A 13,718-nucleotide genomic window follows, 5' to 3' on the forward strand; every position below is an offset into this window, starting at 1 on the left:
AATCTGTTCCGGTTAAGCAATTGCTAATGTGGATCCCAGGGGAACACCTCCCACTTAAATCAACATGTAACATTGGTGTCAATTTTGCATCTGTTGGGTGCAAAATGTATTTCTGGCCACAATCGGTCCGAGAATGTGATTTCACACTTGCTGGCCAATTAGCGGACAGCCAGTTTGAAATGTGCATTGAGAGAGGCTCAGCATTACCGAGGGGGCAGGAAGAGAGTGGATGTGAAGAAAAGGGAGGATGGGGGGTGCTGGTGCTTCCAGTGAGCCCACTCAAGGTGAACAGCTACTACAGAGCTGTTTTAGGCAGCTGCAGATCCCTACAAATTGAATGTGATGAAAAAATTCACAATCTGTGTCAAGGCAACGCATTCATACATAGAGTCATAGAGATTTACAGCATGGAAACAGGCCCTTTGGGCCCATTGCGTCCCTTTTTTTAAACCCCTAAGTGGGTTTGGCCCATATCCCATTTTACCCATCTTACCCATGTAATTGTCTAAACAATTTTTAAAAGACAGAATTGTACCTGTCTCTACTACTACCTCTGGCAGCTCGTTCCAGATACTCACCTTCTCTGTGTGAAAAAATTGCCCCTCTGGACCCTTTTGTATTGGACCCCTGGACCTCTCTCATCTTAAACCTATGCCCCCTCTAGTTTTCGACTCCCCTGCCTTTGGAAAAACGTATTGACTATCTACCTGACCTACGCCCCTCATTATTTTATAGACCTCTATAAGATCACCCCTCAGCCTTCTACGCTCCAGAGAAAAAAGTCCCAGTCAATCCAGTCTCTCCGTATAATTCAAACCATCATGTCCTGGTAGCATCCTAGTAAATCTCTTCTGCACTCTTTCCAGTTTAATAATATCCTTTCTATAATAGGGTGACCAGAACTGCACACAGTATTCCAAATGTGGTATTACCAAAGTCTTGTTTCTGACAGCAGAACTCAGGAAACCTTAGCCCCCAGACAAGTTTTATTAAATTTTATTGCAGTCTTGACCAAGTGGTTCTCCCACCAACCATAGAAGTGGATAGGCCATGTGAAATCACTTTTAATTGATTATTTAATAGGCCTAATTGCCCACTTAATTGTTAGTGGGCATGCTTCTAACTTCCATGTTGACTTGCTGACTTAAATATCGTGCAAGTGTGCAATAATGCAGGACATGTGATTGCACGCACTTCCAGATTGTGGGTGTGCACTGCAACATTGCCCCCCAGGCAATGTAAACTTCTGGCCATTAACTTTGTTTCTCTCTCCACATTTACTCAGACTGTATAGATTGAATGTTTTTGTGTTTTAGGATCAAGGCAGTTGGCACGTTGGGCTTTATTGCAAAAGGGTTGGAATACAAGGAGGAGAAAGTCTAGCTAAAACTGTACAGCAGTTTGGTGAGACCATACTTGAATTGGTGTGTGCAATTTTGGTCTCCTTATCAAGGAAGGATATACATTAAATTGTGTATCATCTGGCACTCTATCAACTGGAATTTTCTACTAACTAGAATTTCTGATGTTACTCTAATTTAAATTGTCATCTTATCAACCAAAAGCAATGACAAAGTTATCTGGAACCCATATCTGTGTATTGTATGATTTTATATTTTAGTTTATGTTTTAATGTAACGTTAAAGATTTAGAAATAAAGTGAATACTGTTCTTAACTCCCGAGTACTTGCTTATTAGATCATGCTACAGGTATTGTGATGCATTCCATTTGTAAATGGTACTATTCATTAACCAGTATTTTCAGATATAAAGGTTTACTATATTTACCCAGAAGACAGTAAAGCAGAAAGTGTTGTCCTATGATGAGAGGCTGATTAAGTTAGGTCTATATTCTCAGAGTAAGAAGACAGGGAGATTTAATTGAATATATAAAAATCTGAACGAGCACAACAGAGTAGAACATGGGGCCACAAGAGCAACCCGTCAGGATAAGGGGACAATTATTATGTCTGAGGCGAGAAGAAATTTATTCACTTAGATGATTGTGACTCTTTGGAATTGTCTGGTCCTGGATGCTCCATTGTTGAGCATCTTTAAGGTTGGGATCAAGGCTGGAAACAAAGAGTAAGAATAAATGGATCATCTTCCAAATGGCAGGCAGTGACTAGTGGGATATCACAGGGATCAGTGCTAGGACCCTAGCTGTTCACAATATATGTTAATGATTTAGATTAGGGGACTAAATGTAATATCTTTAAATTTGCAGATGACACAAAGTGGAAGGGTGAGCTGTGAGGAGGATGCAGAGATGCTTTAGTGTGATTTGGACAAGTTAAGTGAATGGACAAATACAGTATAATGTGGATAAATGTGAGGTTATCCATTTTGGCAGCAAAAAATGAAGGCAGATTATTATCTGAATAGCTATAGATTGGAAGAGAGGAGTATGCAATGAGACCTGGATGTCCTTGCACACCAGTCACTAAAAATAAGCATGCAGGTGCAACAGGTGTTAACAAAGGCAAATGGTATGTTGGCTGTCATAGCAAGAGAACTTAAGTATAGGAGCAGAAATGTTTTATTACAATTATACAGGGCCTCGGTGAGGCCCTGGAATACCATGAGCAGTTTTGGTCTCCTTATCTGAGGAAGGAGGTTCTTGCTATAGAGAGAATGCAGAGAAGGTTTCCCAGACTGATTTCCAGGATGGCAGAAGAGATGTATGAGGAGAGATTGAGTCAGTTAGAACTATATTCATTGGAGTTTACAAGAATGAAGGGAGATCTTTTAGAAACCTATAAAATTCTAACAGGACTAGACAGGATAGATGCAGGAAGGATGTTCCCGATGTTGGGGGTGTCCAAAACCAGGGTCATAGTCTAAAGATTTTAGGATTGAGTTGAGGAGAAATTTCTTCACCCAGAAGGTGGTAAGCTTGTGGAATTTGCTACTACAGGAAGCAGTTGAGGCCAAAACTTGTGGGGGGAGTTTTCCCATCCTGCCCACCACAGGAATCATAGCAGGCAGGGGGTGGACCATGCAAAGGTGCATTGTCCTAGGGGAAGATTCTCCAGTTTTTGGGGTGAACGTGGCTGCAGAATCTTACCCTGTATGTTTTCAAGATGGGGGTGGATATAGCTCTTGGGGTGCAAGGAATCAAAGGGTATGGAGGGAAGGTGGGGTCAGATTATTGAGTTGAATGATCAGCCATGATCATTGTGAAGGGCCAAATGACTTACTCCCGCTCCAATTTTCTATGTTTCTGTCTCTCACGGAACTAAAGGATACAGGGAGCAGGTAAGAAAGCAGCCTTGATTGTGCTGAATGGAAGGAACAGGTTTGAGGTGCCAAATATTCTATTCCTGTCTTATGAAATCACACCCCCAAGAGAATGAACAGCCAGTATCCATGTTGCACAATATGTCTCAGTAGAAACAAAGTGTTTTGTTCACTTTCAGTCAACAAATCAGCAGATAGCTTCAGGTTCTATCTTGATGTGCATGTTTATTTGAAAGAGATGAAAAAGTATTCTTGAACTACAAACATGTGAGTCTTGACATGTTGGCTTGAAAAATCTCCTACACTGTTGAGTGTAGAAGCTGCTAGTTTTATTTTGGAATTGTAAAGTTTTGTTCGCCAAGTAGTACAGGGAGAAATAAATCCAAGATCTGAAAAAAAGTGAAGTTTTGTGAAAATCTAACCACTACCTTCGAGTTCAGAAATGAAGTTGTCTTCCAGAGAAAGTTCTTCAAGTTGGAGGCAGTGATCCAATCCTTCAAATCTGCGGATGCTGTTGTTGTTAAATGAAGCCCAGCGCAAATTCTGCAGCTTGTCTAGATTAGTGAGTTGTGAAAGATTCTGTCCGTCTAAATTTAAGGTGGTAATCTGCACACAAATTGCAAATCAAAATATTAAAGGATGTAGGTAAATAATGATTTACTTAACCTCTTAAGAAAAACAAACTGTAAATTCACATGCTAAGGGCAATAATGCTGGAAAAAAGTTTAATTTTAATTCCCTGGTCAAAACAACCAGATGTTTCATAATCAATTAATCATGTGAATAGATAACATACATTTGAATTAGGTTTGTAGCTTTCTTGTGGACTGTTATTACAGAACAGTAAGTTGTTGATTTTGTAATTGCCTCACTGAAAAGTGCAACTTTAAGTGAAACGCCATCAGATTTTCTGTGGCACAGTGGTTAGCACTGCTGCCTCACAGAGCCAGGGACCCGGGTTTGATTTCCAGCTTGGGTCACTGTCTATGTGGAGTTTGTTCTCCCCGTGTCTGCATGGGTTTCTTCCAGATACTCCGGTTTCCTCCCACAGTCCTCCCAAATGTATCGCCGGAATATGGTGACTAGGGGAATTTCACAGTAACTTCATTGTGATGTTAATGTAAGCCTTAGTCGTGACTAATAAGTAAATAAACTTTTATAAAGGTAAAAGCTGTAAAACATTCTAACCTGCATGTTGAAATATTTCAAATAATTAAATTCCTATATTCATAAAGAAAATAATTTTTAAAACAAAAATTTAAGAACGTAAGAAATATGATTATCGTTTCTATTTAACTTCTCTGACCACCCCCCCCGCCAACTGCCATCAATCGTGCATGCTAAACTTCCTGCATGCCACACATCCCGCTCCCTGACAGTCCCTCTTGCTGCCAACACTCCCTCTCACTGTCAAACCTCCCACTCACCTAGTCCCTCTCCTGCCCACACAATATGAGCAAGGGCTCAGGAAAACAGCAGGTGCTAGAAAGAGCAGCAAGAAGTTGCAGGGTTGCAAGCCCCAAGCTACAGAGATAGCAGGAGGGAGGGTTGTCAAGAGAGAAGTGACCAAAAAAGAGTCAGCAGCTAGAGGGAAGGTCAGCAGTGAGAGGGAGTGTTGGCAGCAATTGGGAGAAAGAGTCAGAGAAATGTTGTTCCAAAATGGTGATTACTGGGTGATACAACCTTACTTTGGGTCCAGTGTGAAACAAGGTTAAAACTAAGCTCCCAGTATTAAACACAAATACCAACCCTACTAAATGACTGATGTTTAAAGCAGAATGACTTAAAAATGGCAACTTACTGCATTTCCATTAATCTCAGATTTGTAGATAACTATTGTACTTGAAAAACTTTTAGGATACTGCAGTAATTTCACTTAACAACCAACTGGTTGAAACAATAAATTTAATATCAATTAAATGGATAGTCCAAGTTGAAAAGCTATTATTCTGGAACCAAATCCTACACCAGCAGGGACTTATTTTAATGATGCATTTCTTTTCCAACTCTGTAACCTTAATTAGTGATACTTCAAATATTATTACAAACCTTAGGAAACCAGAAGGTGGTTTGGTCAATAGATGGATTTGGTTTCATTTTGCTTAGCTGAGTCAGGTTCTGAGCAGAGTTCATTATATTGAGGCATCGAGGGTGCTCTTCATCAGTCCGTGAATGGGTTAATAAAGAAAGCTGGCAGAGAAGGGAAAAGGATTTTAGCTTAAGTGATGAAAACCATGTTAAACGTAATAATTCAAATTAACTTGTGTACATTTGTAAATTTTATCCCATTACCACTGTTTCCATCACCTTCTGCAGTCAGTGTCCCAGGTTGACTTTTGGTAAACTTGACTTCCTATTTTACCCCAAGCTCAGCTTCAGACACTGTGTGGGGGAATTCTCCCATAATTTGTCAGTGCGTCAGGCTCAGACTGAAAATCTATGTGTATCTCTCCAGATGCACTGATGAGTTTTTAGACCAGATCTTGAGTCCCTGACAAAAAAACAAATTGGGAGTATGGTTTACACCAGCAGTCTGGTGGTGTGGGACCACTGGGGCAAATCGACTTCACAGAGATCAGGGCGCCATCTTTAAAGGGCACCCCAACTATGACAGGGGAAAAACTCCCTATCCCCTCACTTCAACTGAAACAAGGAATGACATTAGATCTGGTACAATCAAAACTGATATTTATAAAGTCTTTATTTTATAGAATTCATAGAATCTCTACAGTACAGAAAGAGGCCATTCAGCCCATCGAGTCTGCACCGACCACAATCCCACCCAGGCCCTACTCCTATATCCCTACACATCTACCCACTAATCCCTCTAATCTACGCATCTCAGGACACTAAGGGCAATTTTAGCATGGCCAATCAACTTAACCCGCACATTTTTGGACTGCGGGAAGAAACTGGAGCACCTGGAGGAAACCCACGCAGACATGAGGAGAATATGCAAACTCCACACAGACAGTGACCCAAGCTGGGAATCGAACCCAGATCCCTGGAGCTGTGAAGCAGCAGTGCTAACCACTGTGCTACCATGCCACCCATGTTACATGGAGTTTTACTAATAATAAAACATAATAAAGTTAGTGATCATGCAATTTCTACATTGTCAGGTAACAAATTCATCTTAAGCATGGAAATATCAAATTTGTATTTTGCAAATGGAATTTATTAATATTTAAATTTAAAATAACTTGAAATAAAAGTAAACCAATGACACTGGACAAGATATTGGATAGGCACAGCCCAAAAAGGAAAGTCAAATTAATAGAAAACAAATCAAAAGAGAAGTCAGTATCGACATTGGTCGTACCTGTGTAAGCCTTGATTCAGCAGTAATACGCAGAGCTGCGAAAACTTCTTCCTCTGTTACAATGCACCCATCCAGATAAGTGAGAGCCTTTAATTGGCCAATGATCATCGGGCGTAATAATGCTGGCTGTTTAAAAATTTGACATGGGTAAAAAGAATGATAAGACTTACTGAAGTTAAATAAGTTATAGATTTTTTTAAAGCAGAACTATATTGACAACTGTACTGTAGAAACATGCAATGCAATAACTGAAAGTATGCCGCAGAATTGGTATTTAATTAGTGAGCTGTAATTTTCAAATTATGGATCGCCATGTCTGTCTTCACCAGCTGGAAATGCTGACTAAACATACACAACATCACATGCAGAAGCTTATGTTACCTAAATATAAACTTGTATATTGATGGTGTGTATTTGATGATCATAAGGCAATTTAGCAACCTTACTAATTTATTATTCAAATAAAACTACAAATATAACTAATGTAGATTTAGCTCTTCCATTTAACAGAGATTGGGAACTCAACAAAAGTGAGACTTAAATCTACATCTCTTCATTCAAACTAAGAAAGAACAAAGAAAAGTACAGCACAGGAACAGGTCTTATTTGGTCTGCATCCTTCTATTTCCTCCCTATTCATGTACCCATCCAAATGCTTCTTAAATATTGTTGATGTGCCTGCTTCTACCACCTCTTCTGGTAGCACATTACTGGTACCCACCACTGTCTGCATCCAAAACCACCCTCGCACATCTCTCTTAAACTTTCCACTCTCATCTTGAACCTGTGCCCCTTTGTAATCGACACTTCCATCTTTGAGAAAAGTCTCTGACTATCCACCCTGTCTGTGCCTCTCAATTTTGTAGACCACCAACAGGTCTTCCCTCAGCCTCTGTCTTTACAATGAGGAAACGGCACAGGCAAGAAAATTACCAGCTGTCCATACAAGTTAATCAATGTATGGAACTGAATCAAAGCATTGTAAATGGTTGGGTCCATGCATTATTTAAACATGCTCTCTAAGATGAAAAAAAATTAAGGCAAATTTTAAATTTAAAATGATCTGAAATCACACTTCATTTTTAAGAGCTGGCAATCTTAAACAGCCACTGGAAAATACCTTTTTCCATCGATTATGACGAACATCGAGCGTAAGGAGCTCTAATGTATGTTTACGAAGGACTCCAATTTCTTCCTTAATGTAAGTTAGTTGATTCCAACTCAGATCCAAATATTTGAGATTTTCCACTCCACTAAGACCATCTAATGTTATCAACCGGTTGTGGCTAGCATCCAAAAATGTAAGGTAAGGCTGCAGAATTTTAAAACACTGGATTCAGAATGATACAAACAAACCAACGCAGTGGCTTCCTTGATTTCAGGAAAGAAATAAGGTCAAAGAGATTAACAGCAAAAAATTTAAATCTCCATCTTAACTAGTGCGTATTGAACTTTTGTACCTTCACCCAAAATAACTATTGGCACTGGAAGATTCTGCCATGGTACACGTAGAGATGTGCTGTTAACTTCAAGAGAATAAGTATCTCTAGTTCTCAGCAGGAACAACTCGTATTTATATAAAACTTTTAATTTTGTAAACCATCCCAAGGACCATTTTCAAACAAAATTAACACTGAAAACATTAGGACAGATGACCAGAAACATGGTATAAAAAAAGTAGATTTTTAAGAATGTCATAAAGGAGGAGGGAATGGTAAAGAGGTAGTGAGATTAATGGAAGGAATTCCAGAGCTTGAACTTAAGCTGCCTAAGAGGTTAGAATTGGAGGAGCTTGGAGATCTCAGAAGGTGGTGGGGTTGTAGATTACAAAGATAGCATGGGGTGAGGCCAAGGGGTGATTTGAGAAACAAAGTTAAGAACTTTAAAATCAATGCACTGGGTTTTCCAATCACTCCAACCGGCAGCTGGGGCCACCCCACCACGGGTTCCTCAGTGGCAGAGGGTGCGAACAATGGAAACCCCGTTGGTACCAGCGGGTCCAGAAGATCCCACTTCTCGCTAATAGTGGGCCACCTCCGCCGTTACAAAACAGTCATGAGGTGGAGGGGCAAATTCCGATTGTGTTGTTGGATGGAAGAAAGCACAGGTCATAGGCGTGATGGAAAAGCAAGACTTACTTAGAATACAAGACACAGTATTTTAGATGAAACCAAGTTTATGGAGGGTGCAGGATGGGAGGTTAGCCAGCAAAACATTGAAATTGTCTCAGCTAGTGATAACAAAAGTACGGATGCGGGTTTCATCAAAGATAAACTGAGGTAGCTGTGGAAGGGGAGGTGAAGGCCCAGCACCAAAGTTCAGTGATGAGTTCCTGTGCATCCTTGTGGACCATGTCGAGGCTTGCAGGAATATACTATACTAGCCTAATGGGACGAGTAGGCCAAGCAGGGAAACCAACTCTGCATGGGCAGAGGTAGCCAATGCTGACAGTGTCCACAGGGTGTGTAAGAAGTCGGCCATGTAGTACCAGAAAAGGATGAATAATCTAATGTGCTCTCTCAGGGTATCTCATCAGATGGTTACATAGATCACAAAGACACCCATATATCAGCACAGAAGGGCCTCAATGGCAATGGAATAAATGTGCCTCACAGTCCCTCTGCAGTGGAGTCAAGCAGGTTCATGCCATTGGTAATGAAGAATTTGGACGTGGGCATCCACCAAGTAAGGACTCATCCAATCCAAGGAAACAGAGGGTCAAATATGTAATCATGATGGAGGCAGCTGATGTGGTCACTTGCACTCTTTTCTCTCATTTACGGATAACCCCAGGAAGAGGCCAGGACCAGAGGAGAAGGACTCGTGTCAGGCTTCAGCACCAGACACAGCCTCAGCCCAGAGAAGCCCAGGAGGGAGCAGAAGATTAAATCAGTATGTACACTTACAGGTGTTGCAACAGACATGAGCACCCGCCATTAGCTTAAGAATATACATCTCGATGGGTATTAGTGCTAGATTAGAAAGGGTGTCACAATCTGGTGGTCACTGCACTGACATGAAACCGCAGCAGGAGGTGGCTGATAAGGACTGCTGAGGAAGTAGCATCAGTGAGCTGAGTCCCTTGGCGAGCCTTTGATTTTGGCCGTCCAATGTGTGGAGAGTCAGCAAGATGTTAAGCAGCATCAGGAAGAGATGTTGGAAGCCTTCAAAAGAATGCTATGTGGGTGGGAGAAGTCAGTCTGCCTGCTCTCTTGATGAAGTGCTGCCCACACATGCGCACACTGTACAGAGGTAGGCAGTTGCCATGGAGACCCTTGTCCAGTAGAAGGCCCAATTTCTGCTGGAGATACATCCAGGCTTGCACTCCATCCTGGCAGTCTTCAGTGCATTCTTGCAATGGCAACTTAAGATGGGGATAAGATACCTCAACCTCTCTTCTTCCTCTCAAGGAATGAGGCTAGGACCTAAAGCACCCAAAAAGAAGAGGAACACACTGGGGTCATCCACTCTCAGAGTTTGTCTGCTCACTCTGAATCCCCTCAGCCTGTGATCCCTTCAGCCTCGTCTTCTCGCCCCACAGAAGGACAGATAAAAGAAGCCAGGGCCCTCTAGGCCACGGCTCGCCAGAGTACAATAGCTTAAGCCATCAAAGGCAACGGCTGCTTCCATCCCTGATGCAGATGTCAAGGCAACACCTAGAAACAGTAGGCCTAGAAAAATCAAGAAATTTGGATCATAACTTATTGCACAAGTGAACACAGTAATTATCACAAATTAAACAAATGCAAATAAAAATATTAACTTTCACCAAAGTGAATTATCACCCCTTGGAATGTCATTTTTATTTGATTTTGTAAGTTTCCCATGAAGTATTGATTTTTTGTTACAGTGCCCCACCATGGGCTGTCACTCACTCTCATTTTTGATCTTTAATTTCTTATTTTTGTTTCATCAAAAGAGTATCTTAACTCTCACTGCATAATGTTTATTGGTTGCTGTCAGCATCCTTCTAAAGGCTTTATTAGACACCCCACTCCAAGCAGGTCTCTTGTGCACAACCAACCCCGCAACTGAATCAGCAGGGTCTGTGGCAGGGTTTTTCAGAGTCTCATGCAAGCATTTGCTTGCACATACTGAGCCTTCATCCATCATACGCATGACATGAAGAATATATTGGAAAGGCTGCTATATTTAGAACAGATAAGCAACCTGATCCAGATGGCTTGCATCTCAAGTTGCTTAAGAAAGTAGGAGTGGAGATTTTGGAGGTGTTTGCCAACTTCTCCCCAAATATGAGAAGATGCCAGTGAATTGGAGGATACCAAATGAGACACTCTTTTTCAAGAAAGGCTGTAAGGACATTTCCAGTAACCACAGACCAGTCAGTTTAAAATCAGTGGTGAGTAAAGTTTCAGGAACATTAATTAGGGAAAAAATGTTGAAGAGGCACTTGGCTACAGTAGAGTTAATTTGAAGAGCCAGCAAGAATTGATTAAAAAAATTGATCATGCTTTACTAATTTAACTGAGCATGAATTTAATTTAAATAATACATATAGCTGATGAAGGGAAAAGCTATGGATGCTGTCTATATAAATTTTATTCAGGTTTGTATTCGTAACGAAGAATGTTAGCAGCAAGTTTAAAATATACTTTACTGTTACTAAGTTAGTTCGTTATTAGTTAGATCAAAGATTGAGCTAAATCTATTCTTTGGTCTGCCCAGACCATGATAGAAAATGTTAGACTCCTTACTTTGGCTAATAAGTCTAATGCCCTTTAGGGAAAGAAATTTGCTGTCCTTACCTGGTCTGGCCTGCATGTGACTCCAGAGCAACAGCAATGTGGTTGACTCTCAACTGCCCTTGGGCAACTAGGGATGGGCGATAAATGCTGGCCAGTCAGCAAAACTCATGTCCCACAAATGAATAAAAAAAAGCAGATCACCTTCCAAAAAGAGGTCACTGGGGGGATATTATATTTTTAACGTTTTTCTCTTGTGCTGACCTTTGGAGTGGTGTCAGCACCTTCTTCACATGAAGGCAGTTAAAGAGACCAAGCTGACATAACAAAAACTTGCACAAGATACAATAATAAACTTGCAGAGTCTTCTGAGTGCTCTTGAGGCACTGGCCTTTGATATATTAAAGTATGATCATCTCAGTTGTTTTATACAAGATGGTTGATGGCACAGTAAGTGTGCCTGGGGAGCAACCTGGCCTCCTAAGCAGGCTTCCTTTTCCTCCTCCAGGAACCCATGCGTGTGATATTACACTGGCCTTTACCAAGGTTTGTGTAAGGCAACTAAACTGAAAGACAAAAACCTTTCCAAATTACATTATTTGATTCTGTCACACTAAGATGTGCCACTTTATGAGATGTCAGTCCTTCCATTATCCTTCTAAAATGTTGGTTGGCTAACTTCCACAGTTGGCAATTAAATACAATTTAACTTCTGCATGCAACATGCACTATTCCCACCAGCCTATCATGCTGTTTGTTTTAAAGAACATTGAAACCAGCATCTTATCAGTTTCTGGGCAGTGAGTGTGTGCTGACCAGAAGTGATTATGCAGTGAAACATGAAAAGGGAATCAGAATATGTGAATCTCTGTCATTCTTATAGTTGCCAACATTGATTTTGCATTGCCACTGCTGGTGTAAAGCAACAGAAGGTTTTTTGTCTTGGTGGCAATATCTTTCAGGCATCAGCTAGCACAACCTTACGTTAATTCCATACTGGAAATACTTAAAGCTTTAAAGTTTGTAAATTCTTACCAGATTTGAAATGTCATCTAGCTGTACAAGTTCATTGAAGCTGACAGTAAGTTGCCGCAAATTTATCAGTTTGGAGATACCCTTTAGCTTACCCAGACTGTTTCCATGTAAATTCAAAATCTATATTATGATATACATGAAAAATAAACAAAGTAAGTTTTAAAGTTACAACTCTTTGCAATATTGCATACCTATTTTGCAATAGGCAGATGTTTCCTATGTTTTCATGTTTTTTCTTGAAAGATAGTCCATGCTTTAACATGTGGAATGAAAGGTCAGTAACCCCTCTCACACCATAATTTTAAAACACAACCATTTTACTTGAAGGGTTTTGTTGCACTAAAATCCATTAACGTTGCTTAGCCTTTATTAACACCACTCAAAGGTAGCAACATGATAATGGGAGCAATGAGGTTCCCATAATAACAAACTAAAAAGAAAAATGCAAATTATCAGAAATGATTAAAAGTACACGATATGATTTATAAATCACACATTTTTCTTCATTTTAACATGCTTCAGATACTGTAAGAGTAAGTCTACACTTTCAAAAGAATGTTGTATTCTTAATAAGTTGCGACATGATATTGGGGATTGGCAAGTAATTCTCTCTTTCCAAGCCACCAAAGAGTTCTTGCATGATAGAACATTCAACCCAAGGTGTAGTGCTGGCTCGCTGCTGTTCTCACTAGCTTGCCTCTTCACTGTCCCCTGCAAATCTTTTCTTTTCAGATAATTACTTAATTCCTTTTTATGGTAACTTGACAAAAGGTAGACAAACATGTTTGAGCGCTTAAATCATCTTTACTTACAAAGCTATAAGATAAACAGTACAACATAGATATAGAACCTTGTGGTTCCTTGTGGAACAGGTCCCTTGTGGTTACAATAATAATCTGCTCAAGCCCCCGCTCCCGACAATGTCACTCGTGCATGCTCACACTTACTGAAGACATCAGTATACATATTCAAATAGGAAGATGCTTAGTGTACCCTCTACAACACTTTTCCTTAAGGGGGATTGAAATGAGGCGGGGGAATAGAAGTATAAATTATACTCATGTCTCAACTATACATCAATCTTCCAGGCACTTTGCAACTACGCTGTGACCTGTGCAGTATCACTGGCAACTCAGTAGACACTGGTGAGACTTTTTTCAGTGGAGCTGGACTTGTACACAACGTACACTATTTCATACTGGTAGGTTGATGATCTGAGATCCCAGTGCTGCATTCTGGCCGAGGTCATGGGAGGAATACACCTGGCTTCACTAAAAAAGCTCATCAGTGGCTTGTGATCGGTACGTAAGTGAATGGATGACCAGGGGCATGATGGTTAGCACTGCTGCGTCATACTGCCAGGGACCCGGATTTGATTCCCAGCTTGAGTTACTGTGCGGAGTCTGCACATTCTCTGT

At 40.6% G+C, this 13,718-nt stretch overlaps 1 protein-coding gene across 1 annotated transcript in view; it reads right to left on the minus strand.

Annotated features, from left to right (window-relative positions):
- The window catches only part of lrrc9 (leucine rich repeat containing 9), a 152,667-nt gene that overhangs the window by 46,379 nt on the left and 92,570 nt on the right, over window positions 1-13,718 (minus strand). The window contains exons 17-21 of the mRNA XM_080202432.1: window positions 12,301-12,420; window positions 7,683-7,874; window positions 6,563-6,688; window positions 5,290-5,430; window positions 3,669-3,846 (exon numbers count right to left, since the gene is read on the minus strand). Coding sequence (XP_080058558.1) covers window positions 3,669-3,846; window positions 5,290-5,430; window positions 6,563-6,688; window positions 7,683-7,874; window positions 12,301-12,420 — 757 coding nt within the window. The remainder of the gene's footprint in view (window positions 1-3,668; window positions 3,847-5,289; window positions 5,431-6,562; window positions 6,689-7,682; window positions 7,875-12,300; window positions 12,421-13,718) is intronic.

The sequence above is a fragment of the Carcharhinus amblyrhynchos genome, chromosome 14 (genome assembly GCF_965287045.1).
Source record: "Carcharhinus amblyrhynchos chromosome 14, sCarAmb.v2.hapA, whole genome shotgun sequence".
Lineage (NCBI taxonomy): Eukaryota > Metazoa > Chordata > Chondrichthyes > Carcharhiniformes > Carcharhinidae > Carcharhinus > Carcharhinus amblyrhynchos.